This window comes from Drosophila bipectinata, chromosome XL (assembly GCF_030179905.1).
Source record: "Drosophila bipectinata strain 14024-0381.07 chromosome XL, DbipHiC1v2, whole genome shotgun sequence".
NCBI lineage: Eukaryota > Metazoa > Arthropoda > Insecta > Diptera > Drosophilidae > Drosophila > Drosophila bipectinata.
The window spans coordinates 4,471,941-4,499,770 of NC_091734.1; the positions used below are offsets into that span (position 1 = coordinate 4,471,941).

The 27,830-nt window shown below is 43.6% G+C and overlaps 2 protein-coding genes across 13 annotated transcripts in view; both read left to right on the forward strand.

Moving 5' to 3' along the window:
- ec (ubiquitin specific peptidase echinus) overlaps positions 1-10,548 on the forward strand; it is a 46,339-nt gene extending 35,791 nt beyond the window's left edge. The window contains exons 2-5 of one of the 3 annotated variants that reach the window (XM_043210017.2): positions 3,324-3,855; positions 4,200-4,493; positions 5,271-5,399; positions 5,467-10,547. In XM_043210017.2, the coding sequence (XP_043065952.1) occupies positions 3,364-3,855; positions 4,200-4,493; positions 5,271-5,399; positions 5,467-9,783 (5,232 nt within the window). In that variant the 5' untranslated portion in view covers positions 3,324-3,363 and the 3' untranslated portion in view covers positions 9,784-10,547. Of the gene's footprint in view, positions 1-3,323; positions 3,856-4,199; positions 4,494-5,270; positions 5,400-5,466 lie in introns of all 3 variants that reach the window. The other 2 variants (XM_070276692.1, XM_043210018.2) reach the window with 2 other exon arrangements.
- Positions 10,549-11,631: 1,083 nt separating this feature from the next.
- Appl (amyloid-beta-like protein) overlaps positions 11,632-27,830 on the forward strand; it is a 54,277-nt gene continuing 38,078 nt past the window's right edge. For all 10 annotated transcript variants that reach the window (XM_017253578.3, XM_017253581.3, XM_017253584.3 and 7 more), the window contains exons 1-2: positions 11,632-11,743; positions 12,867-13,214. In XM_017253578.3, coding sequence (XP_017109067.2) covers positions 13,137-13,214 — 78 coding nt within the window. In that variant the 5' untranslated portion in view covers positions 11,632-11,743; positions 12,867-13,136. The remainder of the gene's footprint in view (positions 11,744-12,866; positions 13,215-27,830) is intronic.

Consider the following 27,830-nt stretch of genomic DNA (forward strand, 5'->3'; position numbering starts at 1 on the left):
CCAACTAGTTTTTTTTTTGGCGGCTTTGGCTTACCCCCCTCCCCCCTTCTGGTATATCTCTTTTTTTGGCCTTTTGTTGAAGACGGTTTGTTGTTGTTGTTGGTATGTAAATGTTGCCTGTTAGCCCGCAGCCTTCGTGAAAAACCTGCTACACTGCAAACGAACAGGTACTGATGACTCTCCGGTACAGTGATGCCTCGCCTAATGCATTATTTTAAGATTAATCTAAACAGAACACGCAGGCTCTCCGGCTTTCCCTCGGGAAAACTCTTACCAATCACGCGATCTTTTTGGCTTTTAACTTTACATTGTAGGGAGGTGTGGGAGGGTTTTGGTTATACATTGAATTTTCAATTTACTTATGGGCTTTTAAGAAATATAATTAAAATTCATGACAAGTTCTTGAATAATATGTCACCATCAACCAGGAGGCTCTTTTGGCCTTTTCTTTTGGTTGCATATTAATGGGCCCAAAGTCTTGTATATTTATGGCCAATTCTGAAAGCCAAGAAGCAAGTGTGACTGGCATATATGTACATATTTTTTGTTAAAAGTCCAATCACGTGCAACAATCATGTATCTATGTTGCAGGTTGGCCAGTTGGCAGGTTGATGCATAAATTTCTTAGAACTTTTAGGGTAATATCTTAAATATCCTGCTAGCTAGCTGCTAGCTGACTTTTATCAGCCATCTTAAGAGTCTTTTGTTGTTGCAAGTCTACGTTGCACGTTGCACGTGCAATTTCCCAAGATTTTTACCTGAGAAAAGGTCAGTTCTTTTGTTTGGCATGTAATTGCGGAAGCGGCAGTCGCATTTAAGCCATAAAGTGTCTGCTGTGTTTTTAATGCCAACCGTTTAGGCCCCCGCTTCTGGCTTAACAATTAAATCCCATAAATCATCAACAACCAACAAAAAAAAAATGAAATAATAATAAAAACAAGAAACAGAACAACAGCCACTGGTAATAATAATAATATGAAAAGATTATAATAGCTGCAGGCCAGATTGTTGGCCAACTTGTTTTGCATTCAAAAACTCTCTCACTGTATATCCATCTGTATCTGTAGCTTAAAAGTATCTCTCGGATACATTCGAGTATCGTGGCATATCGGTGTCTATCGTGTGAGTGGCTTTGAGGTGTGCAAGATCTATAAATAGTGGCGGTTTTCAAGGACTGCCACTTCCAAGTGTCGCAGACTCACAAATCAGACTTAAAAAAAAAATTATAAAAACATAAACTGTGCCACCACTCTGTGAGGAGTTTCTCTAAAAAGATTTCAAATCTGGATTTATGCAAATTTTATCTTAACAGATTTCTCTGTTTGTTGATTTCTTAATAAATTTTAATTTAAAGAGGAATAAATTAGAAGAGAAATATGAGGAATTTAAGGCCATATTTATCCCTTTATTTGTTCTTCTCTCAAAAACCTGTTTAAAATTATTTAAAATTTCCCAATTTTTTTGTACTGATCTGCCAGATCCCTTATCTCCCATTTCTTGAGCAAATTGTTGGCCAATTGCCGACTAATTACATGGCCTAAATGTTTCGCCAACTTGCCCCACCACCATGTGGCAACAAACACACCCTCTGGTCCAGTCTGGTCCAGTGACTCAGTTTGACTTAAATGTTTTAAAATTAAAGACCGTAAAGTAATTAGCATAATCAACAGTTTTGTTCATTCAATGAACAATTATACAATAACAAATAATGGAGAGGGAAATACATTTCCCCCCACTCCCCTCTACAACCTCTCGGGAAAAACAATTAGGAATAATAAAAAAAAAGTAAAAACTGAAAATCAGTGAGTTTTGTCGCTGTTTTCCTGTTTCAGTTTTTTTTTACCAACTTCCGCCGGCTTTTCCGCTTATTAAACAACTTTTTGTTGTCTTTTATAGTGTCGAGCACTGACCCCTCTTGTGGTTCTAACCCCGCCTCTGTTTTTCAGAACAAAAAAGTACTAGAATTGTCAACCAAATAGTTCGTGTGTGGCAGGTTTAATGGTCTCGTAAAAACAAACTTGAAATGTTTTAATGGTTTTTCTATTTTCTGATAGGAGTTTGGATTAATAGAGAGTTTTATTTAATATATTTTTTATTTATTTTATTTAGAATTTATATTTTCTTCTTAAAGTTAAACTGATGAACTCATAACTTGAACAAAACTCTCCCTTTTTTTTTGCTTTTAAAATGTCAACAGTTGTCAAGTGTTAATTGTGCTTATTTTTCTTTCAATTCGGAGTATTTTTTATACCTGGGCTGTTTTTTTATTTAAATGCACTTTAAAAAAAAAAATTATAAAATTTACATAAAAAATAAGAAAGTAGACTTCAGAGAGTAAGGGGATTTTTTGAAAAAGTAAACACTTGTTTTCTGTAGAATTTCTGGAAACTAATTAAATAAGAGAACTTTTTCTTAGAAAAAGTAGAGGGTTTTTTTTAATGTATTTGTTCTTAACACTTTAAAGAATTATTTACAATTTTAAAATATATTTCCCTCAGTGCCTTTTAGGTATCAGCTATATTTTTAGGCTGGCTTATGGTTCGTGTCAGGTTGCTGTTGCATTTATTTTCTCTTGGCCATAACAATTGTAATTGGCAACAGAAAAAAAAGGCGTTTACAGATCTCTGCCATATGTTGTTGGTAATTTGAATTGAAAATGGATCTGGTGGCGTTTGTAGTTTTAAAGTTTATTTTTATTTCAAAGCAGCGTCAGCAGTTGTCAGGCGGCGGCAGCGGCAACATTAGACCTCTTACTTGTGCTGCACATGCAATTTATGTTGCCAAGTTGGTGTTGCAACTTGAGAAACTGCTGACCTGGTCGCTGGAGAACTTTTGTCTCTGGACCGGTTTCTCTGGTCACTGGTCACTGGTGATCGAAAACTTTCGATTGGGCCTTAAATGAGGTCGAGACCGCCAGGCCAAAAGCGAAAGTCAAGTCCAGTCTGTATATATTTTTTGATTGTTGTTTATGGGGTGTGCCATTTAGCCATTTAGTCATTAAAGATCTTCTTAAAAAAAAAACACAAATGTCTGAAACAGCTGTGTATTTGGCAAAGTCTTTTCTATAAGGGTTGCAAGTTGCAGGTTTCTACTTTGCATGTTGCAGGTTGCTAGCTGCTAGTGTCTGCAGTCTTTGGTTGCTAATCGATTGTTTTTTGCCGACCTGGCACTTCCGTTTTAGACTTCCTATTCCTCTTCCTCCTCCTCTGTTTTTTGTCAAGCCATCAAAAAAAACAAACAAAACTTGAGTGCTAAGAAAAAAATTTTATGGAAATCAACAAAAAATTATTTACAATTTCTTTAAAAAAAAAAATTACTTACAGATTTAATGAAAATTAAAAAAAAAAAAGCTAAAACGAGACAATGATCAAGTTCCGTTATAAACGCAAAGAGCCCACAAATGTGGTGGGCGTGGCAGGGCCAGGGGGTAGCCCCATAGCTGCGGCAACAACACCCCCGACAGTCACACCCACGAAACCTGCAGCAAGTCCTGCCACAAATGGAGTAGCAACATCACCGCTAACAGGAGGACAAGGATTAGGACTAGTCTCTGGACCAGGACCAGTACATGCCACTGCCCTGCACCACCACCCACAGCTGAGCCACCTCATGGGCAACAATGGTGGCGGCACTCTGCCCCGCAGCAGTCCCCGGAAATTGTTCCTCGACGGTGGCGACAAGTCGGCGACCTTAACCCGCCAGCAGTCCAAGCCCAAATCGGTCAGCGCCTTGGCCAAAGTGGCTAGCAGCGTGGAGCTGGCCGTAATGGGCTATAATGGTGCCTCCAGTGGCGTCTCCAATGGGGGCAACATCAATGGAAATGCCGAGCGAGATCGCTGCATCAATGCGGTTATTGTAAGAAATTGTTATGATTTTTTTAAAAGAGTTTAAAAAAATGTTTTTAAATAGATTTTATAGATTTTTAGCTTAAGGATTTTTTAAAGAAGAAGATTTAAGATTATGCTAATTATTTTATAATAGTTTTAAATTAAGTTTTTAACTCAATATATTATTTTTCAAAGTTTAAGTAAAAGTATAAACTAAGTTCATTGAAATAGTAGTCCTACAAATTAGTTTTAAAGTTAAAAAATGCTTTACAAAATGAAGAATAAAATATTTAAAAATTTATAAACTTTATTTCTTAAATCTAAAACTTAAAAACCTTAAACTAAATCCTAATATCACCTTTTTTTTTGTAGGAACTCTTCCAGCAGCTGCAAACCTCTTCAGAACCAGCCCTCTGCCCGGAGCCACTGCGTCGTGCTTTGGCCAGTGGTCCTCTGGCCGGACGAAGGTTTCCCCTGGGCTGTCTGGGTGATGCCGCCGAGTGCTTCGAGTTGCTGCTGCATCGCGTCCACTCGCACATCTCCCAGGATGATGGCGACTCCTGCGAGTCCGCCGCTTGCATTGCCCATCGACGGTTCGCCATGCGGGTGATTGAGCAGAGTGTCTGCAAGTGTGGAGCCAATTCTGAGCAGTTGCCTTTCACGCAGGTTAGTGGTTTTTAGCTTTAAAATATTTTGTAAATATTAAAAATATATTAAATATTTTTTTACAATTTTTGAAGGGGTTTTTAAACCCAGTTTGGACCTACATAGTTAGAGCTCTTAAGTCTTAAAGACATGCTTTTATAATTTGAAGAGCTTTTAGCAACTAAAAGTCTTTTTTAAAAATCTTTAAAAAATATTAAAAGCTTAAAAATCATTTTAAACTAATCTTAAATAAAAAATGCATTAAAAAAACTACTTAAATCCTATAGTTGTTTGATGGTTTATCTAAAACCTGTCTTGTTATACATTTGTTTCTCCACCAAAGTCTCTTGTATAATTTTTGAATAAATATCTCAAAAATTATCTTAAGTTTCAGCTTTTTGGAAATTTTTTTGGGCAGTGTAGTAACTAGTTTTGAGATACAATCTGTGATCGAATCGGAGGCAAACTTGTGGCGTGGGTTCCAGTTTTTGGCACACCTGCAACACCGTACCATGTTGCACTTGTCGACTTGGAGAACAGTTAGACATCCGATCATTATGCGGATTTCTGTAAAAAATAAAAAAAAAAACAAGTTATAGACATGCACATGCAGATTAGCCATAAACCGAGAAAAGTCACTCGACCAGTTAACCCTTAAATGGGGAATCGAATACGGTTTCCAGATCTCGATCTCGATCGATGACGTTAGCCAGCCGTGTGGGCCATTGTGGGCGTAGCACTTCCGTCTTGACCAAAAGTTCAGCCTCCTAATGAGTTTATGGTTTTTTTTTTTTTCAGATGGTACACTATGTCTCGGCCTCGGCCCTGACCTCCCAGAAGAGTCTGGCTCTCCAGAACCACCAGCAACTGAGCTTCGGACAGCTCCTGAGGGCGGCCGGCAATATGGGAGATATCCGTGATTGTCCAGTAAGTCCAGTAATCCTAGAGATTCAGAGAGAGGGAGAACTAATCAAGAAACTTTCTCTATAAACAGAACACCTGTGGCGCCAAGATCGGCATCTGCCGGGCTCTGCTCAATCGACCGGACGTGGTCTCCATTGGCATCGTTTGGGACTCGGAGAGACCAGCCGCCGATCAGGTCCATGCCGTCCTGAAGGCCGTGGGCACCAGCCTGCGGCTTGGGGATGTCTTCCATCAGGTCAGCGAACAGAGATGGGCCCAGCAGACCCAGCACGAGCTGGTGGGAATCGTGTCCTACTATGGCAAGCACTACACCACCTTCTTCTTCCACACCAAGCTGAAGGTGTGGGTCTACTTCGACGATGCCAACGTCAAGGAGGTGGGTCCCAGCTGGGAGGGAGTGGTTGACAAGTGCAGTCGCGGAAGGTATCAGCCCTTGTTGCTGCTCTACGCAGTGCCCCAGCAGCCCTCGATGAGCTCCACGCTGGAGGTGTCCAATCCGGTGACCAGGCGAGCAGTGACTCCGAGCCCGGAGAAGCCCTGCTTGGGCAACACCCGGAGGGCCATCACCCCTACGCCGTTGAGGTCTCCGGTGAACGATTACCAGAACCTGAGCGTCATCCAGAAGAACATCTTCCCGGGGGGAGATGAAACCGATGCCTACATCAGCCGCAAGACTGTGGAGCACGTCCTGAGTGCCCAGTACCAGAACCTGAGCGTCATCCAGGACAAGATCCAGGGACAGGGCCCGGCTGTCACCCAGAACGGCGACAAGGACGGCGGCTTTCTCAACCGAAAGCCCATCGAGGCGGTGCTGAGCGCCCAGCTGGCCAGGAGGCAGCACCTCCAGCTCCAGAGGAGCCACAGCGCCGAGTCCAGCTCGGGCCACGGCTCCAGCTCCAATGGCAGCTCCCCGCCCAGCGATGGACTCACCATGCCGGAGCATCTCAACCAGCCGCGTCGCAGGGATTCGGGCAACTGGTCCGGTGACAGGAACAGTGCCAGCTCCGCCAGTTCCACCACCCTGGACAACCCCTATCTGTACATGGTGGCCAAGAGGGGCGTCGTGGGGGCAGTACCCCAGAGCCCAACCCGCCATGGACTGCCCTACGACCCGGGCTATGATTCCTTCTCGCTGAGCTCCACGGACTCGTATCCGCCGAAGCACGCCCTGAACCCCCAGCTGGCCAAGATCCCCGAGGCGGCCAACGGCGGCGGCGGAATGAGCCACGGAGGCATGACCCTGTCCGGGGACTGTGAGAAGCTCTGCCATGAGGCGGACCAGCTGCTGGAGAAGTCCCGGCTGGTGGAGGAGTCGCACGACCTGGAGACCGCCTTGGTACTCTGCAACGCGGCTGCCGGAAGGGCAAGGGCGGCCATGGACGCTCCCTACAGCAACCCACACACCATGACCTTTGCCCGGATGAAGCACAACACGTGCGTGATGCGGGCCAGGAGTCTCCACAGGCGCATCCTGGTGGAGAAGGGCGCCGAAACGGAGGCCATGCCGGAGCTGAAGCATATGCGGGAGGGCAGCACCTCCAGCGTCGTGAAGCACGTCCGCCAGAACAGCAAGGATCGCACCCTGGAGAAGGAGCAACTGTTCCAGCAGCAGCAACAACAGCAGCAGCAATCCATCCCGGCCAGCATTGAGATCTATGCCACGCTGCCCAAGCGGAAGAGTCCACTGAAGGCTCTGGCCACCGCCTCGGCGGTGTGCGACGACAATGCCATCGAGTACGAGCAGGAGAAGCCGATGGCCGCCAAGCCGGAGCGGGAGAGCCGCTCTCTCTTCGGCCGCAAGGACAAGGACAAGGAGAAGGAGAAGCGCAGCCGGAGCGAGGATCGCAACAAGCTCACCCGGGAGTTCTCACTCACCGAGACGCTCCTGGTGAACGCCAAGGACACGCTGAAGAAGCACAAGGAGGACAAGGACGAGAAGAAGGAGAAGGACAAGAGCGGCAAGAAGCAGCACAAGATTAGGCGCAAGCTCCTGATGGGTGGACTCATCCGGCGCAAGAACCGCTCCATGCCGGACCTCACCGAGGCGGTGGATGATGTCGCCAACAGCAACATGTCGATGAACCACCACCACGCCCACCACTACCCCAACCAGACGCCGGCCAGTCTCCTGGGCAGCTCCGTGGACGACAGCGCCGTGGGCCTGGGCAAGCACGGAGTCAGCATGAGTGGCTACATCTCCGAGGGACACTTCGACTGCTCCACCTCCGCGGGCAGCTCCGGCGCCAGCGGCAGTAACCCCAATCCCAACCTGGAACGGAGCAAGCTGATGCGGAAAAGCTTCCACGGCAGCGGCAGGCAACTGACCATGGTGCCCAAGGTGGCGCCTCCGCCGCCCATGAGAACCAGCTCCACCCTGACGCCCCAGCAGCAGCAGCAGCAGCAGTTCCACCACGAGGCCAACCTCTCGAATCTGTCGGCGATGAGCTCCAACACCTCCATCAGCGAGGACTCCTGCCAAACCATCATCACCACCTGTGCCCAGGTCCACTCCGAGCAGAGTCCCCTGAAGGACATGCAGATGCTGGGCGCTGGTGAGGAGTTGCCCCTGCCCCTGCCGCCCATGGAACTGCCACCGTATCCAAGTCCTCCCCACTCCGTCTGCCATTCCCGGCAGGCTAGCGAAGACTTCCCGCCGCCACCACCCCCAGAACTCGATCTGGAGCCGCTCAACCAGCAACTGAGCCAGCTCCAAGCCCTGGAGGCGGCCAGCAAGCAGCAGCGCCAGCAACTGGACTCCCTGGAGGGCACCACCAGCATCCTGGCGCAGCTGCAGCAGCGGCAGCACCTCCTCAAGATGCGCAAGGACAGCGCCCAGGCGCCGCAGGACCCCAACTGGCTGAAGCAGGCCAACGACCTGCGGGCCATGCAGCGGAAACTAGAGGCCTCCTCGCCCAGCAGCGTCCGGGATCTGGCCAACCGCTTCGAGCAGACCTCCATTCGGTCCTACGCCTCCCAGGAGCTGCTCTCCCAGCCGACTCCAAGCGTTCAGCAGGTCGGCCCGCAACTGCGCACCCAAATGAACGGCCTGCCCAGCTCCAAGCTGGACGTGGACGAGGTGGACTGCATGCCGGCCAGTAGGACGGCCACCCTGCCCCATCACCAGCTCCTGCCCAAGCCCAAGTACGAGATGAGCCAGTCCCAGATTGCCGAGGAGATCCGCGAGGTGGAGCTGCTGAACACCATGGTCCAGCAGACGCTTAACCAGAACCAGGGCCCCAATCCTGGACAGAAGCGGGTGAAGAAGAAGAGTGTCTCCTTCTGTGATCAGGTGATCCTGGTGGCCACGGCCGGCAATGAAGAGGACGATGACTTCATTCCCAATCCCATCCTGGAGCGAGTCCTGCGAACAGCCCAGCATCCGAACGAGAAGGTGACGGCCCAGATGATCCAGCAGCAGCAGCAGAATATGCTGAGGTTGCAGACGGAGGCGCAGCCAAGACAGCAGCAACAGGTACAGCAGCAGCAGCAGCACTTGCAACAGCAGCAGATGCAGCAGCAACAGTTGCAACAACAGCAACTGCAACAGCAGCAACAGCAACTCCAACAGCAACAGCAGCAACCTTCTCCCATGCTGGGCCGACCTGCTGCAGTTGCCACCGATATGCAACGTTATGTGCAACGCATGCAACAGCAACAGCAACAACAGCAGCAGCAACAGAATCGCACTAGTATGAGCGGCATTGCCACGCAACAGCACTTGCCACAAATGGATGCGCAGTACACAAGCATGCCACGGCCGTTGCATCATCAGCAAATGATGCTGAACCAGAGCTACTCGGTGCAACTCCAGAAGCATCAGCAACAGATGCAACAGCAACAACAGCAGCAGCAGCAACAGCAACAGCCGCAGTTGCAACAACAGCAGCAACTCAATATGAGTTACTTTAGCAATGGGACTGTGGGCGTGGCAGAACAAATGCCACTCCCTTCGCCTTATCAACGTGTGCCCATGCCACATGGCTACCAAGGACAAGGTTACTACCCACAGCAACAGTCGCAGCAACAACAGCAGCAGCAACAGATGCAACAACAGCAGATGCAACAACAGCAGCAACAAATGAAGAAGAAAGTCAGTTTCGAGCCAGGAACTAAGGGAGAAGCTGACTGCCTGCCACCGCCACCGCCGCCGCCCCAGAAGAATGGCCTGCCAGAGGCAGGAGTACCTGGAGGACCAAATGCTGTTACTCCCGGACTCCCTAGTGGCGCCACCACAGCCATACCCACCCGCGTCTACAACAATGCAATCGTCAAGGCCTCGGCCAAGGCGGTGGAGTGCAATCTGTGCCGCAAGAGGCATGTGATTGCGCCGGCAGTTTATTGCACCAACTGCGAATACTACCTACAGATGCTGAATCAGCGTCGGTGATCCTGAATTCCATGATCCTTTTTTTTTTTTTGCCCCCAAAACCAATCCAAATCTCTAGTGCAACATTTCTAGCCGTACAAGGAAACCGATAATCTCATGCAAGCCATGCTGCCACATCGCCACATAAGGACCTAGCTGAAGGATGTAAATACAACGAAGACGAGAAGGATGAGGAGGACTCTGTGCCAGGATAAAGGACACCAAAAGGCCAAAGGATCACGAGTAGAATGAGGAGACAAACTAACACACGTCCTTCTATGGTTCGACATGAGAAGCCACCGCTGTGCCAACACTAACACCATCATCCCATCAATCACTCAATCACTTTCGAGAATCAATCATCAAGGACATCAACCATTCGATTGGACATGAACAATGCATTCCCTTTACCGCCTTTAGCCTGGCCAATGCTCTTCCTCAAAAATCTTAATTTTTATAAATTTTTTTTATTATGTATTTTTTTTAAACATTATCTTAATTTTAATTAAAAAGTCGATTTTTTTTGTGAGCCAGAAGTTCGAAACTCAGTCGCTGAGCTTCCTATTTTTTTTTTGTGAGTTGTTGTCCAACGACACTTGCTTTCCATAAATCCACTTAATTTTTTTTTTAAATTAATTTTATATTTTTATGATCTAGCATTTATTTTAAAATCTTTTTTTTTTACAATTTTTGTACTTAATTAGTTGTAAGCCATTCGAGTGTACTTTATTGTGTCTTATGCATTTAAAACAATTCCGTGTATTTATAGTGTTTATATTAATTTTTACACATTTTTTATACGATTATACATATACCTATATATATATATATTTTTATAATGATTTTTTTTCGAAAAAATATACAAAAAAGATTTCTCTTTGCAGAACACGAGTAACGAGAAAAAAAAGAGATGTCAAGCATCCAAAAAAAACGGTAAACAACTATTTTTTCTAAATAAATAAAATACAAAAAATAAAACTTGTTTGTTTTTATTTGAAAGGGAATTGGAAGAAGTTTTCACCTTTTAAAATTAAAAATTCCAGACTTTGATGGTTTATTACAGTGCCGCCATCTATGTGTGGTAAATGAGTCTTGGCTTTAGCCAAGTTCCTTACCAAACGGTTAATGGCTGTGGACTCTTTTCATTTCCGGTTTTGGTATTGGGCGGAAATGGTTTGGCGGCCATTGAAAGGGAAACCATGTTTTAAAAACAGAAAATATTAAAATTATGGTTTGAAATGCTTAAAATAAGAAATTAAAAAAAATAAAAATATTTACCAATATTTACCAATATTTAATAATGAACCAAAATATAGAGAAAGTTTAAAAGGAAACTTTTAAAGTCAATATTGTATATTTCACGAAAGACTTTTATTTAAAATACACTTATGTTTTCTTATTTTAAAATTAAAAAAAAGGCAGCCTTATATTTATTTCTTTAAAAAATTTTGTTGAAAACACTGCCTCTTGTAGGTTTTTGGTGCCTTTTTCCCAATAAAAAACATCCTTCCAATTCAAATTCAACTATAGAGGCCGCCCAAGTGCATTACTGCCTCGAAAAACCTACCCTATTTTCTGATTAGAGTTTCCGCTTTGGTAAGGATTCTCCCCAGCAAACCGGAAATAAGCCCGAGCGGAGCGATTCACGGAACCGGTTCTGCCACCCCTGTCAAGGCACCCAGGCACCTGCTGCTGCTGCTGCTGCCTTCTGCCAGAGTCGCTCCTGCTGCCTTTGGCACATTCCACAGGCCACGGACCACGGACAACGGACCAGGGCACGGACAAAACGATACTTGCCACCCCCGTGCCACATTCGGACTCGAATATCGATCCCAAGCACGCGCTCTAGCAGCCAGCCGAAGTCGATTTCGGAATCGAAATTCGAAATTGCGAAAATCCGAAAAGGAACAAAAAAGAGGCAACGTTAACCCCCGAGCTGGCTGGGCCGCTCGCAGTCGTTTGTGAGCGTTCGCAGCGTCAGGTACGTCTCCAGTCCTCCAGGCTCCACAAGAAAAAAAAATCAAATTCCAACGGGATCTCAGAGCAGAGCTAAGCTCAGCCTTGCTACAAGCTCTCTCCGCCAACGTGCCACCGAGAGAGAGAGAGCAACCAACAGAGAGAGAGAAAGAGGAACAGAGCCCCCCCAAAGGAAGAGAGAAAGCTAGCCAACGTTCTTGTTGTTATTGCTGTTGTTGTGTCGGCGGAAGTGGGAGAAGGAAAAAAGATTTAACAAAAAAAACACACACGAAAATGTTGTACACTTTTTTTTTGCTGTTTCCAAAAAAAGTTCATAAAGTGCTAGTGAAAAAATAAAGATTAAACCAGAAGAGAGAGAAAGAGAGAGATCAAGATCAAAACACAGTGATTAAATCTCGAAAAAAACAAAAACAAAAAACAATTACTGATAATTGTTGTGATTTGTTGTGGCAATTTAGTTGGTGACGGAAAGAAAATAATTATTTGCTAAAAGATGCATGTGATAATAGTGCCCTGCACTTTGCAGCACTGCGCAGTAGCCGAGAGCAAAACTGGGAGAGAGAGAGAGAGAGTGGGAGTCAGAGAGCCAAAATGGCAAATGCGCAGTTACCTTTTGGGTGGACCTGCGTAAAAGCCCAAGCCCGAGCCAGAGACCGAGCTCTAGACCGAGTCAGCAAAAATGTTAGGCTACACTCTAAAGTTTATAGTTAATTCCAAAAAATATTTAAATATTTCAAACTAACTTGTATTAGTTTTAAAATTTAACTTGCATTTTATAATTTCAAGGATTAAGTTTAAGAGAACTTCTCTCTAGTAACCCTTAGCTTTTGGCTCTCTTATTGGCATTTTTTTTTTTTTTTTAGAAATCCTCTCTCCCCCGCAGCCTTCTACTACGTTCTACAATCGAATACTACGGCGACACAGAAACACACAGCCATACAGAGTTGACATTTTCCGTTGCATAGTTTTTGGGGCAAGAACTGACGGCCAAGACAAGGACTCTTTCATAAACTAACCAACTAACTTGCAACACCACAAATCCAAACGAACTAATCCTTAACGAAATAAAACTATTATTATTATTATTATTATTTTGTATTTTTATTAATTATATATAACTGCTATAGTTGCAGCTTAAGTGTTAAACGAACAAGCCAACCGAAATCAACTTACAAAAAATTAATCAACAATCCAAAAATTATAAAAAAAACAAAAATCGAATAAAAAACAAAAACAAAACCCAAAAAGACTCTTAACGAAATAAAAACAATCCCCGAAATAGGAGATTGCGAATCGTAATCGGATTCTGATTGAGATCCACTAAGGACACGGGACAAGGATCCAAACGGTCAACAAAAAAAAAAAAAATAACAAAAAAAATAAAAGGAGTTCGAAGAATGTGCGCCGCTCTGCGTCGTAATTTGTTGCTGCGGAGCCTCTGGGTCGTCCTGGCCATTGGCACCGCTCAGGTTCAGGTGAGTCACCAAATACCATAACATATACATATGTACATACTATATACCCGATATATAACAATATATATACTATGATACTATATACTTTAGTAACCCCCTTCTTCTTCTTCTTCGAAGAACGAAGGAGTCGGCGGTGGCGGTGGCGGCGGCGGCAACGGCTGCCCGAAAGACCCGAAACAGAAACCCAAACCGATGTCGAGACCGAAACAGAAACAGAAACAGTGACTGAAACAGCAACACCAATACTAATACCAATACAAATTCCAAAGAAATACACTTAGAAAAAAATAGATAGTATTTTTAAAGGGAGTACAAGAGAATATAATATAGGAATCAGGAGGTATATAGTCTTAGAAATCTTTTAAAATCTTTAAATACTAACTATAGTTTCTTATTTTTTAAAAGAGTTGGGAGAGAAGTTAATGGAACTTTGGAGAAAGAAATTCTTTTATAGTTTCTTTTCCATATTCTAGGAATTTCTTATAATGAAATATACTTAAGATCTACATAGATTAAATATATTCAAGATCTTGAATATAATAACAGATCTTAAATGTGTTTTCTAAGGTAAAATCTTGTAAGAAAAGGCTTACAAGCTTTTAAGACTTAAAATCCACATATAAGAGGTTAAAGAATCTAAAAAGTTTCTCTAAAAAATACTAAAATAAATACTAAAATACTAGACTAAAGTCTCATAGCTCAACTCAATGCTAACAAACTATTAAAACATTAAAGAAGTTAAGAAATCTTCAAAGTTTCTTAAAAAAATTAAAAAAATACTAGACGTCGTAGTTATATAACTAAACCCAACACTAACGTAAGAAATCTTTAAAGTTTCTTTAAAAAATACTAAAATAAATACTAAGAAATACTAGATTACCTAGTCATAGAACTCAACTTTCTTAAAAACTCTCTCTCCTTAAAAACAAAACCTTCAAAAATTAATTAAATACATACTATTTATTTTTCACTGTGTATAAGCAATACAAAAATCCCAACCACAGACACTCTCACTCACACACACACACACAGAACACTAACACTAAGGCCAAATACAAAGACAGCTCACGCACAGGACGAGAGACAGATACACAAACACTTGAGCGGGTTTTCTGTTGTGGCCGTGGGGGCTAAGCAGCCGCAAAGTATGCTACGAAAAATGTGCCATCGCTTAGCAGCGTGCTGTTGAGGTGTGTGTGGGTGTGGGTGTGGGTGGTTGGGCGATGGGGTGGGTGGTGTTGGCTTAGCCCTTGCCAAAAAACTAACAACAACAACAGCAGAAAAACATTGGAAGGCGCGAGTGTGCGCAAATATTGGCTTAATTGAACCGTTTTCTTTTCGTTAGCCTGGCTTTTGAAGCTTACACAACCGCAAAAAAAAAGAAAAGAAAAGACACTGAAGCTCTAACCAATTTGCATATGAAATCAGCTAGAGAACTAATTTCAATGGTGAGAGATCCTAAAGGGGATCTCGAAAATCCCAACAATAATTGCCAGAATACCGATTCAGATTTATCAATTTAAAGATATACACAATCATATATATACTGTTGGTTATTGTTGGCTTAAACTGAAATGCTTTTTCAAATCATTTCAAAAACAATTTCTGCCCGGGACAAGACCAGTTTTTCTTTAGGGCGGATGGGAGGGCTTTCGAGCTCCTGGCTTTTCTCGACCCACAATCGACGACGTGCCTGGCCTTAACAATTTTCCCTACAAAACGTATTTTCTCTTAAATAACTCAAAGCAATTTGCCTTGGCAACGGACACACGGACAAGCGGACAGCGGACAAAAACCGGAGTGAGATGGAACATTTTGTGGTGAAAACAAAAACCTTATCAAATTCATATACATGGGAGCTTAAGTAATAGAAAGAAATCAGAAGGGAAGAAAAGGTGCAGGATCTCCTGCAGAAATCCTTTCTGGTCTGAGGGGGTGGTGGGTGTTGTTAAGCGGCTTTATACATACCGCTTTCATTGGACAGTATGGTATGGTTTTTCAATGCAGGCTGCAATTTGTTTTGCTTTTCTTACCTACCAGACTATAGAGTATATAGCATAGAGCATAGAGGCTCTATATCTTGTATACTCTAGACCCTGAAAGCTGGCCCTCTTTTCAACTGGCTGGGTCTTTCGGGCTGGGGTTTTGTTGGCCCTGATACTTTAATGCCGCTATTCATGCTAGTGCAATTTATGACTACTGGGACTAGCCCAGGGAATGTCCAGTAACCTAACCCACCCACTGGTAGAGGACTAACCACCCTGGGCGTTATCAGTGGCACGCATCGCCCGTCAACGTTTCTGGTGGTTGCTTCTGTCCTCTCCTTTAAAGAAAAAAAAAAAACCCTGGAAACCCTGAAAACCCCCCAACCTGCTCGGATTTTTTTGCCTTTTTTTTTTTTGAAGGACTTTACGTTCGCATGTCTGACTCATCCGCAAGGCAAAAGCTGGCTCACAATGTGGTGCAATATGCCCGAGCATCTACCCAAACACTCGATGCACCGCCACACCACCACCACCACCACCCATCCTCAGGCCCCACCGATAACCCCTCCACCCTTCAGGACAAAAGGGAACACGCAATCGTCGCTGCCAAACAACCCATACAAAGTCCCTTGACAGAGGCGGGGTTTTCACTACAGCCCGAGAGGGTGTAGGGTGTAGGGTGTAGGGTAGTTGCAGGACTGCCGGTGGGGGAAGGGGGTGGTGTCTTTGGGTGTCGTTGGCCATTTGATTGTCGGCTGGGAACACACTGCTGCTGCTGCTTCTGCTGCTGTCGGCCAACTTTAGAATCCAACCCGGTCGACCCTCTCTCTAGTTTCTAGAACCTACTCCAGGACCTGCCACTGCCACTGCCAATGCATTGGAGTCAACTGAATTAGTTGCTTCGCTGCTTGTTGGTTGATAGAAAAAAAAAAAAAAAAGGATATAAGAGAATAGGAGGGGACCATGAGTCACCCGCTGGGTATGAAATGAATCATCCGGGAATGCTATCCCAGCCGCCGTAATGGAATTTCCCAGTTGCCGTAAACTTTTTCAGGAATTTCGCGATTCGATCCAAAATATGCAGCGCATTGCAGCCTGAAGACCGACCAACGACCACCGACCACTACACCCCCCCAACTCTTCATTATATTCTAGCCACTGGAATGCACTGGCATGCACTTGAAAAAAATAAAGAAGACTTCTTATTTGAAGAGTTTAAATTTCAGTTCGCGAGTTCGAAACTCATGAGAGTTTTTTATAAAAAATGTGTCCTGCTGGCCTTTTCTTTTGTCATTTGTCAGTCTGAGAGTTGTCCACGTCCACGTCCACGTCCACGTTCCTGTCCATCGTTCATTAGTTGTGGTGTCGATGTCACATACACATATGATACAAAAAAAAAAAAAAACTGTGTGTGGTGATGTTCTGTGGGATGGTGGTTTTGGAGGTGAAGGTGGAAAACCCACTGACTGTGCAGTGACCCCAACTTCCCAACGATTCCCTCCTTCAGGGCTCCGAAGCTCCTGCTCCTGATCCTTTTGTTTGCTGTTTCTGGTTCTGTTTCTGTTTCTGTACTGTCCTTGTTGCTTTGGGTTGTTTTTTTTTTTTTTGTTGCCCAAAGAGTGGGGCTTAGGGTTTCTCGTTTTGTCCTGCCATAACAGCCACCACCTCCTCAGCACCAGCTCACTCCTCAGCCCATCATCATATCCTGTTACAAAGCATTTACGCTTCAATGATTTTTTTCGATTATGCATTTTGCTCATTTCAACGTTGACAAAGGGGATCTGGGTCCTGGGCCGAGGGCTCTGAGCCGTGGGCCGTGGGCCTCCGGACTTGGGCTAATGTGGCCATTGTCTGTGGCTCAGTTGATGTGTCAGAGTTGCTGGAATTAAGGTTAAGTGCTCCTGGCCAGCGATTCTCTGTCCCTATCTGCTCACAACAACCCCCCAACAACATTTTCAAGTATCGAGTGGTATGGTGGTTGCGCTCAGGTGGTTCAGCTAAGGATTCGGGTGGTTCTTGGGTTCAATTCAATGCTAGGCCAAAACGTGGGTCAACAACTTTTATCCGGTGTATGTCGTCGGTTGGCAAGGTGACAGCCCTACAGAGAGCTTCTTCATGCTTCTGTCTTCTGGCTCTTCAGTTCAAATCCAACCTGGCAACCTCGCAACCTGACAGTCTATCCTGGCTATCCACGTTAATGATAATGATGCCCTGCTCCGATAATGATAATGACGATGACTCACAATCGAGCAAATGAACCAGAATGAATGACAAACGTAAACGAAACGAAATGAAATGAAATGAAATGAAACCAAATGAAAAGAAATGGGGGGGAAAGCGTCGGCAAAGAGGCATAAAATTGTCGTAGAAGGCTGGCAGTCGTGGCTCAAAGGTGCAGATAGCGGAAAATAGAAGGGGCATGGCTTCAAGGGGGCTACAAGTCAGGGGGTTAACTTGGCTATAAGGGGGGTTAACCATAAATGAATGTGAGGCTAGGTTCAAAGTGCAAATCTAAACAGGAGGTTAGGTTTGGTTTAAAAACTAAAAACTTATAGAAATACAGAAGAATCAAGAAACATGCTTTGTAGCCTGATTTGAGCCTTAAAATCTGGCTTGACGAAATATTTTTTCGATTTTTTTCAAAATTTTCGTGGGGAGACCCCTGCAAAAAGTGGGATTTTGGGGTATGGCCCACTGGGAAGGCCATATCTTGGCCGATTCTCATCCGATTCTTGCGAGGAATACCTTAAACGATTCGTGGATGGATTCCTCACCAATCTGCATCAAAATCTGATATCAAAATATTTTTTCGATTTTTTTCAAAATTTTCGTGGGGAGACCCCTGCAAAAAGTGGGATTTTGGGGTATGGCCCACTGGGAAGGCCATATCTTGGCCGATTCTCATCCGATTCTTGCGAGGAATACCTTAAACGATTCGTGGATGGATTCCTCACCAATCTGCATCAAAATCTGATATCAAAATATTTTTTCGATTTTTTTCAAAATTTTCGTGGGGAGACCCCTGCAAAAAGTGGGATTTTGGGGTACGGCCCACTGGGAAGGCCATATCTTGGCCAATTCTCATCCGATTCTTGCGAGGAATACCTTAAACGATTCGTGGATGGATTCCCCACCAATCTGCATTAAAATCTGGCAACGGAATATTTTTTCGATTTTTTTCAAAATTTTCGTGGGGAGACCCCTGCAAAAAGTGGGATTTTGGGGTATGGCCCACTGGGAAGGCCATATCTTGGCCAATTCTCATCCGATTCTTGCGAGGAATACCTTAAACGATTCGTGGATGGATTTCCCACCAATCTGCATCAAAATCTGGCAACGAAATATTTTTTCGATTTTTTTCAAAATTTTCGTGGGGAGCACCCCTGCAAAAAGTGGGATTTTGGGGTATGGCCCACTGGGAAGGCCATATCTTGGCCAATTCTCTTCCGATTCGGAAATCTAAATATTTTGGCATCTGAAAAAAAAAACTATCGGCAACTATCGCTGATAAGTTTCTTGAAAAAAAAAAGGAAACTTCGAAAAGGGGGGGAACCCAGCCTCAGGAAAACTTAACCAATGCAAACAGAAACCTAAAAAAAATGTCGTTTTTTCACTTTTTACGTGCTTTTTTTTTTGGAAAACGAAAAGCAAAGCCTTGCCGAAGCTGGAATACAAAAAAGTTGTTCTAGGAAAGCCCTCTACTTGCCCCTGCCACACTATTTGTGTTGCACGTCTTTGGCACAGCCGTGCGGTAATGTTTTATACATTTGTATGGCAAACATTTACGAGGGAAAAACTTCCCCCCTACTTTGGGGGGGTTGGGTACATGGTAGTTGGGTGGGTGGCTAGCAGGGCTTGGGGGCCAGTGGGCGTGGCAGCGACAACGTGCCAGGCTAAAATTGTGGCAGGTGCTTGAATTTGGCATTTTGTTGACTGAGCCTGAACGACTTTTCTTGTAGCTGCGGCCCGTTTCTTTCTCTCTTACTACTTTCTTTCAGCTTTCTCCTTTCTCTTAGAAGCCCCCTTCCTCTCAGTACTCCTCATTCTTGCAGCTTCTTCTACTCGTGATATTCGTGATTGTTGTTGCTGCCACACAGCCGCATGCATTATTTGTTCGAGAGGTTTCTTTCTTTTCTTTTGGGGAGTGGGTGGTGGGTAGTGGGTGATGGGTGGTGTGTGGTGGTTAGTGGGTGGTTCCATTAAAAAAAATGGAAGAAAGGTGTCCCTGCTCAATACTTGGTTGCTGATTTCATTTGAGTAGCACGACTGCCACTTTCCTCCTTAACCTCCTATGGGCTTATAGTTTCTTTTTTTTTTCGTCCTGAATGTCCTGATTCGCTGCATACGCCAGATCTCAGGTCTTGAGTTGACTTGACTTTTCCACTCGACTGCTCCTGACTGAGTCCTGACCCGATATGGGGGGGTCCTGTGAGATTCTCACACAAAATTGCAAATGGCAAGCAGATGCTTTTGGAAGGATTTCGTCTGGAGCATCATTATCGATGGTCCTTACGAACATAGAGATCCTTTTTTTTCGCATAAATCATTTAGATTTATTGGCAAGTCTGAATAGAAAAGAAAATTCTATTTGTTTGTTTTTTTGGGGAACTAAAAATGACAATTTTTATGTTGGAGGTTTTGTTGGCCAGCAAAACCAAGCTGCTAATTACGTGACCCAATTAATTCTAAGCATAGACCGCACACCGCACACACACACACTTTTGTTTGGCTTTTCAAATGAATGTTTTTCCACTGGCTTTTCCTATTTAAATTTTTAGCTGCTTTTCATTTTTGTCGACGACCCAACTCAACGTCGTCATCATAAAAATATATATATATATATTATATATGTATATATGAAAAACCGAAATGTTTATTTGAAATTGTGAGCCAGGAAATACATTTGCTCTGCCAGTCCTCGTTTTCATAGTAGCCTTCAGGAAACTCTCATCCAGCAGCCTCCCAACCTCCAACAACATTTAATTTTGCTTGCCTTTTTGTGCGGCACGGAAAATCCAATTTTATTTGCATTTTCATTAACAGCAAATAATAAAACGGAAATATGATTTTTATGCCATTCCCATGCCGTTGGAGCTATAGCAGCTGCTCTACTTCTCTGTCTCTGTCTCTCTCTCTCTTTCTCTGTCTCTGTCGGGCATTGGCGTGGGTGCCACGCCCCAAAAGAAAAAAAAAAAAAGAAAATAAAAGCCTGGGTCTTCGCCCACTTCCAGGCCATTACAGCTTGCATTTCCGTTTTTTCGGCTTTCAGCTTTTCAGCATCCTCTTCCCCTCTCTTTCTGCCCCTCCCCAATAGTGCCATCTCTTTCGCACAACCATTCTCCACTAGTTGTTGTTGTTGTTTTTGTTGTTTTTGGGTGATTATAAGCAATTTGTGTTATAAAATCGCAATATTGCATTTTCGGCTGTGTTTCTTTTTTGCTTCCTCTTGTATTCCCCCCACGACCCCCGTTTTGACTTTCTCCTACTGCCTCCTGCCTACAACTCCCCCATCTGCCATCCCGGATTCGTCCTTCCTGTACCTGCACTTTCCATTTTTCACTTTTCTGGCCGATTCCTCGATTGGATTATTTTTCAATTGGCAGCAGCATCAGCAGAGTTTTCGCTTCCTTGGATTCCTCGAGCCAAGCGAGCTTGAATCATTCATTCAGGACCAAAATTTATTGCCTGGGAATTAAGGTACAAAAAAAACAAAAAAAAACACCAAAAGGAAGAAGAGATAAGAAGAGAAGGGAGAAGAATTTATCTTTCTATCTGAAGGTAGCCTTAAGAAATCAGGATAATGTATTTGGTATTTAGCTTTCAAGGAAAGTAACTGATAATGGCTTTGAAATTGGTTCAGGAGGTGGTTGAAGAAAGCAAGAAAGAGGCTACAGAGGTTAGATAGCTGAAGGATGGATATATAGCAACTAGAACCAGTTGGGAATTATAGTGGAACATTTTATTTTCTTAAATATAAATAAGTCTTACTCTTCAAAGAGTCTCAAATCTACTTAAATGATTTGAAAAACGACCTTAAATCTGGGCTAAGGATTATGGTACTTTTTTTCATTCTTCCCCTGACATAACCAGTTAAAAATTATAGAAAAAACTAGGTCATTTTTAAGAAAACAACGATTTCAGAGTCTTAGTTCCTTAAGAAACCCAAATCCACTTCATTTAGTCTATAAAACCACTTCAAACCTTGTCAAATTCTTAATAAGCCTTCTCTTACTTTCTCCCCTGCTAGAACCTCTTGAGAATTATACCAAAAAAACTCAATTTTCGAAAGATTTTATTGTTTCTTCCTATTTAGTCACTTTATTTGTTAAGAAATTCATTTAGTTTCCCAACCAATTCATCAGCTGAGTGCTCAAAAAGCAGATCATATCCCCCGAGGCCTGCCTTGGTCATCATTGGCCTTCTCATCCCGGGCATACCCCCTACCCCCTTGTCAATCGATTTCCGGGTGAAAGTACTATCGAAAGGGGGTGGTGGGAGGCATTCAATGCCAGTGAGGACAATGAGAGCAAATCAAAGGCCAAACGCCAAAAATCCCCCGCCGGCAACTTCATTTGACACTTTAATGCATCCGCACTGTACGATACCTATGCTCCCTTTATGCCAGGACATGCCAGGACCTAGGGGGTGTGTGCCTTTGCCTTTTGGATTTGTTTTTTTTTTTTTTGGTCCATGTGTCCCGGCATATTCCCCAAATCCCATTTGGCTATCAGCACGACGGCACTTTCATCGTTTTCGTTTTTTTTTTTTGAGAGGGGGAGTATTTGTCAAAGTGAGGTCCTTCGATCCTTTTGAGGGCCATAAAAGTGGGCAGGAAACCAGAGTGGAAAATAATAAATAGGAGATCTTGGCGGCAATATTTGCGACATAAAATTTGCTATTAAATTAAATTTTATTTGCACATTCATTCAAAATACAAACAAAAATGTGCTCCTCCAAGCTTGGGGCTTGGGGTTGTGTTGCAGAAATTGATTCGATGTCAGATTTTATGAGCGCGTTTGCAGATAATGAAATTTATCCGCACCGACAGCCGGCCCAGCATCCTTTTGCCGGAAAATGGCAGCGAAGGACTAGACAAATGGATAGACAGTTAGTCAATCGCTCAGTCACTCATTCACTCACTCAGTCACTCACTCATTCACTCACTCCGTCAATGGTACGTGCAGACAGCTCGGAAAAGAGCTAAAGCTTGAAAGCCTCGAAGTAAACGTTTTGTGAAATGATTAAACCAAACAAATGGTTCCCGGCCAAGTGAGAAGAAATATGGGGGCTTGTATCGGCATTGCATTCGAATGAGCCAAGAACCGCAGATAAATGGTATATATACAAAGTTCACGAATCAATAAGTTATGGGTGAGGGCGAGGGCTTTAAAATTGAGTGATGGGCAGGGAGGAGGACAGGGTTCCCCATAACGATGAGAGGAGCTAAGAAAGGAGCTGTATTAACTCTAGAAGTAAGCTGGATCTGAAATATATAGACTTTATACACTTTTGTAGTCTATAAAGATTAGTCTTCTAAGTTTTCTTAACTAACGGACACGCGGACAGACGGACAGGTTTGTATTTAGGAACTTAAGGAGCTAATCAAGAGGTTTTTATTACTCTGAAAGTAAGACAGATATGAAATATATAGATTATATAATCTTAAAACTATATAGATTACTTTATTTAGATCCTAACTATCAGACAAACGGAGAAACGGACTCGCGGACAGACGGACATGGCTATATTTAGAAATAAAGGTTCTTCTAGGCCTCTTCTTGATTCTATTTAGTCCGCCAGAAGGTCTGATTATAGATATATACACTATATATCATCTAAAGCCAGTATAGATTAGTTTCTAGAGATCCAAACTAACGGACACATGGACACGCGGACAGGGCTAACCCTTTTTTTTCTCCAAAATTCAAACCCCCTTCTCTGGGACTTCTAGAATCTCAGCTTGCCACATAGTTTCTTAATATTTTTCACACCCAAAGGGTAAAAGTTTTTAAAGGATTATAGATAGACATGAAGACATGACTCATCTGTTGTCCTGGCAGGAGGAGAATGCACATGCCTGTTGGCAGCGTGCTTGGCATGCAACCGCAGAATGTGATCCCCGGGAAGGGGTCTCGGGTCCAGAGTCCGGTTTCGTCTCCGGTTCTGGCTCCAAACTCCAAGGGACACGTAGACGGAAAAGGACAAGGAGTAGAAGAAAGAGGAGTAGGAGAAGTGGCATAGGAATGTGCTATATAGACTATGGGAGCAGCATGTTGTTGGCAACGAGGCGACGCATATTGTTTTGGGGAGCCCTCGTCTCACTTAATAAAATAATGTTGTATGCGTTGCGGCGCATAATGGCTGCCACACACACAGACATATATACTCTTATACACACAGATGCAGTATATATGTTTTGGCGGCGTCTCTATTAAATTCATCTGTGCCACCAAATTGCCATCGCAGCGGCAAGTTAATGGCCAGCATGGAGTTTCTCAGTGTCTGGATGTGTATTGGATGTGTGGGTGGTGGGATGGGCTTTGTCACTTGGGTTCTATTAGGCGCAAGTACAGAGAACACACACCAACACATACACAACTACAAACTTAAGGACATTTGGTTAGGGAGGGGTGGGGGAGGAATGACTTTCTGTACTTTATCGTTTAAATATTTCGAGTGCCATGGTCGACAATAGCCACCAGATAGCGAAAGGCTCCCATCCCCCCTACTATATCATATCCCCAAGACGGATTTTTAGTGCTGCAGTCAAAGTAATGACTTTTTAACGTCTGCCGCACACACACATGTCTTTTCGAGAGGTTAGAGGTTGCACTGTACGAGTACTTACTGTACTATAAGGTATGGCCATAAAACTAAATAGCCATTTGAGCGCTGATTTGTGAGCTTTATTGATTAATGTGGTGGCGGGAGATGACTGTACTTTATCGATATATCGTTTATATCGATAGTTGCAATATAATCGAATGTCTTCATTGATGCCTGGGCGCACTTTATGAACTGTTCGAGCGTTAAATGTGATGTTGTACAACATTTGACCCACAATTTTATTATTATACTTTTATATAGAAAGGACCTCTCTCTCTCTGTATGTGTGTTTGTGGCCAGCCAAGCAGCAAACGAGTAAACTGAGTGGAAAAGACACAACTAACATGCCAGCAAGGAGGGTATAGGTGAATTATAAATTTTTATAAAAATAAATAAAGAGAGAAAGGGGGGGTGGTTGGTTTGTGAAAGCATTCCCTGCGGTTATACCGGACCTGCTTCCATTCAATTTCGATTTTGTTTTTAAGCCACTCGACGAAACTCGAGCAGCAAATCAAATACCAAACCAATGCCCCTCTTGGGCCACGCCCATGGGCCCACGAGCTGGGGCGAAAAAAAAAAAATATTTGTGTCGTAAATAAATCGGACAAAGAATGGTATGAATGCCAGGACGAGAAGGCAGCTCCAAACTGCGCACAAAAGTATGCTACAAAAATTGTTTAAGCTGCTGCTGTGTCCATGCCTCTGTATGTGTGTGTGTGTGTGTGTGTGTGAAAAGGTGGGCTGGGGAGAGGGTTCTAACGTAAATAACAGTGTATTGATATTGAGCTTGTAGCCCTGTAGTCCTGCCTGCCTGGCATTCCCTTCTGCTGGTGTCACATTATGGGGCGAGTGAAAAAAAAAAAAGAATATTTCATCGCTGTATTCGAACCCTTCACTCATGCATACATATGTGTATGTGTATGTGTGTTTAGTTGGCTGCCTGGCTGGCTGGCTGGCTCGAAGGACCAAACAGGAAACTGGAAATGAAAAAGGACCCTCGAAGCGGGCACAAATACCGTGATTGAGTGGCGACTGCATCTGTTGTGATTTTGCGGTTGACAGTCAAGTTAATTTGCTCGCCCCTTATCACAATTTTTTTTTTTCTCTTACCATATAAGCCCTTCTCTTTCTTGGCCTATATCTGTGACCCTTTTATCTTAACTGCTTTTTAATATCCCTTCTCAATGATACGGAAAATTAAGTGGTTAAAAGTGTTTATAAGCCATATGTGTGTGGGAAGGGAATCTATTCCAAGTCTTGACTTTTTGTGGTCAACTGTACTTCCATACGAAGGGTTGTCGGGGTCACCATTTTTTCTAATCAATATAATGACTATGATTTTAGACAAGTGTGGATATATCCTCTCAGTCTCTACGAGTGAGACCCTGACCCAAGCTTAAATTTAAATCCAAATTCCCAACTAAACCCCAAAAAACCCAAAAAATCCGAAACCTAAAACCTAAAACCTAAAACCCTTCTTGCATGCCTAAACATCTAGGTGTTTGTTTGGCATTAGTATTAGCCTCGGTCCTCTGTCGAGTTGGGTTTTGTGCACGAATCGGCATTTTGTTGCTGCCGTTTTGCCACTTTTGGCTGTTTAGTTATTTCGCCTATTTGCATTTTAGCCAAAAACCCAACCCAACTACCCAACCACCCACCAAAAGAATAAAAACGTCTTTGTATTCATAATTGAAATAAGTTTAACCTTCTTCTCAGAGGGATATAAAGTCAATCGGGTTTTGAGTTAAATGTTTGGTTGGGGATTGGGGATTTCAGGGCTTACTAGAGTGAGTGGGATGAGGGCTTCGACAAAAGTCTAAAGTCTATAGAGTTTTCGAGCCCCAAAATCCAATGGTCTGGAAATACGAGAAGCCCCCAAAAATAAAACAGAAACTGAAACTGAATCTGAAACTGATTTTGAATGCGAATGCAAATGAAGGCTCGACCTTGTGCTGGACGTTGGGTGGGCATGTTGGTGCTTGGTGGGTTGGGTGGCTATAAGTGGGTGGTTGGGTTTCTTTATTTTTTTTTTCCTTCAACGCCTTTCATTGTGCAACAAAAACTATTGTCTGTATGGGCCTCGGGCGCAGCGCAACTTTCTCAAGAGTTGCTAATGCTTGAGCTTTATCTGCGCCCCGCCTTATGGGCCTCTAGGGTCTCTCTATACCTATCTCTCTCTCTCTAGAAGCTACTCTATCTCTGTCTTGGCGCTTTTCTGCAATGTTTGTTAAACTTTTGGCCTTGTTGAGGGAAAATATAATATTTTTTTTTTGGGAAACCGCCATTTTATTTGTGTGGTAGGTTCTAGAAGCCGGCGGCTGATTTCACCACAGTGTGTGTTCTTCTATATTTTACACAAATTATTTTGAATTTATTTCGGTTTACCTGAGAATACCCCCCCTCGAAAAAACACACACTCCTCGCAATCCCACGCCTTAGGACTAAACACCTTTCTCTACCTTTTGCGTAAGACCCACTCTGTATGTGTGGGTGTTTGTGTGTGTTTTATTTCGTAGTATACTTTTATGCGCTACAAAAAAAAAAAAAAAAACAGCATCTGAAGAAGCAGCAGAAACCAATTTCAAGCATTCATTCAAGACGCAACTGAGCGAAAGAGATGGCAAAAAGGGTGTTTGTATCTATAGCTGTGTTGGTATCTGTATTTAAGTGTAAGTGTGTGTGTGTGTGTGTGGGTGGGTGGGTGTTTGTTCGGTTGCCCTCCAGGCTCTTTTTTGCATAGTGACGACAGCAGCCACCCCTTCTTTCCAAAAGCTACTACCACCGGGGGAAAACACAAATTCCATCCAACCCTCCTCCATCCTCGTTTTTTTTCCAAGACTTTGAAATACGCTTCAAATTTACTTTGATATCCTTTTAATTTGTTGGCCATCCTCCTCCGCTTCCTCCTGGGTGGTATATCCTTTGCTTTTTGTGGGTTAGCAGGGTTTCAATGTCTTAATTAGAACATTGTTTGCTAGAAACTCCTTGCTTTCCAAAAACTTTCAAGAAACCAGAGCGATAGGGAGAGAGAGAGAGGCAGAGAGACTCTTTGGCAGTAAATCAGGTAAAGTTAGAGGACGAAACACTCCCCGGGGGCAACTCGCCACGATTATAAGTTTAATTGCAAGGACACTTCTGGCCAAAGAAAAGCAATTCCCTCAACTGCATTTACAGAAGGCCACCGCCCCACCCTCCCGCACTCTCTCTCTCTTTGGTCATAAAACCTGATTCTGAGTTTCGAGACGACTCTGTGTCGTATGTGGCACAAAGTTGTTGAACCCAGAAAATTGCCAAAAAAAAATAAAATATATATATAACAAGAACAACAAGGCGGGAATATCGATTTTGTTTTATTGACACGAAAAATTGCGCCTTGAAATATGCAATGCAAAAGTGGAAATTTCAACAGGGTTGGGGGACGGTTTAGAAGAACATGTGGAAGTGGAACAACAACGCCAGATAAGAGTCATAAAAACGCACACACACACACAGACACACACACCCATGAAGAGGGGGATGCTTTGGGTATTCCTCGAAGGATCTCCAAGGAGGGGAGGACTATAGAAGCGACAGCTTGGACGACAGAGAGGGCACTAACGATTATGATGATGACGACGACGAGGACGACGAGGAGGAGGACTACAAAAAAGGACTACAGAACAAGGACAACAACCTAATACCCTACCAACGAATTTCGTCTCTGATAGGATTATTTGTAAATCTCATTACAATAATTTACAATATTTCGCTAGAAGTGATTCGAATGAAAGCAAATCGGGTTTAACATGCAAGAGAGAGGCAACAA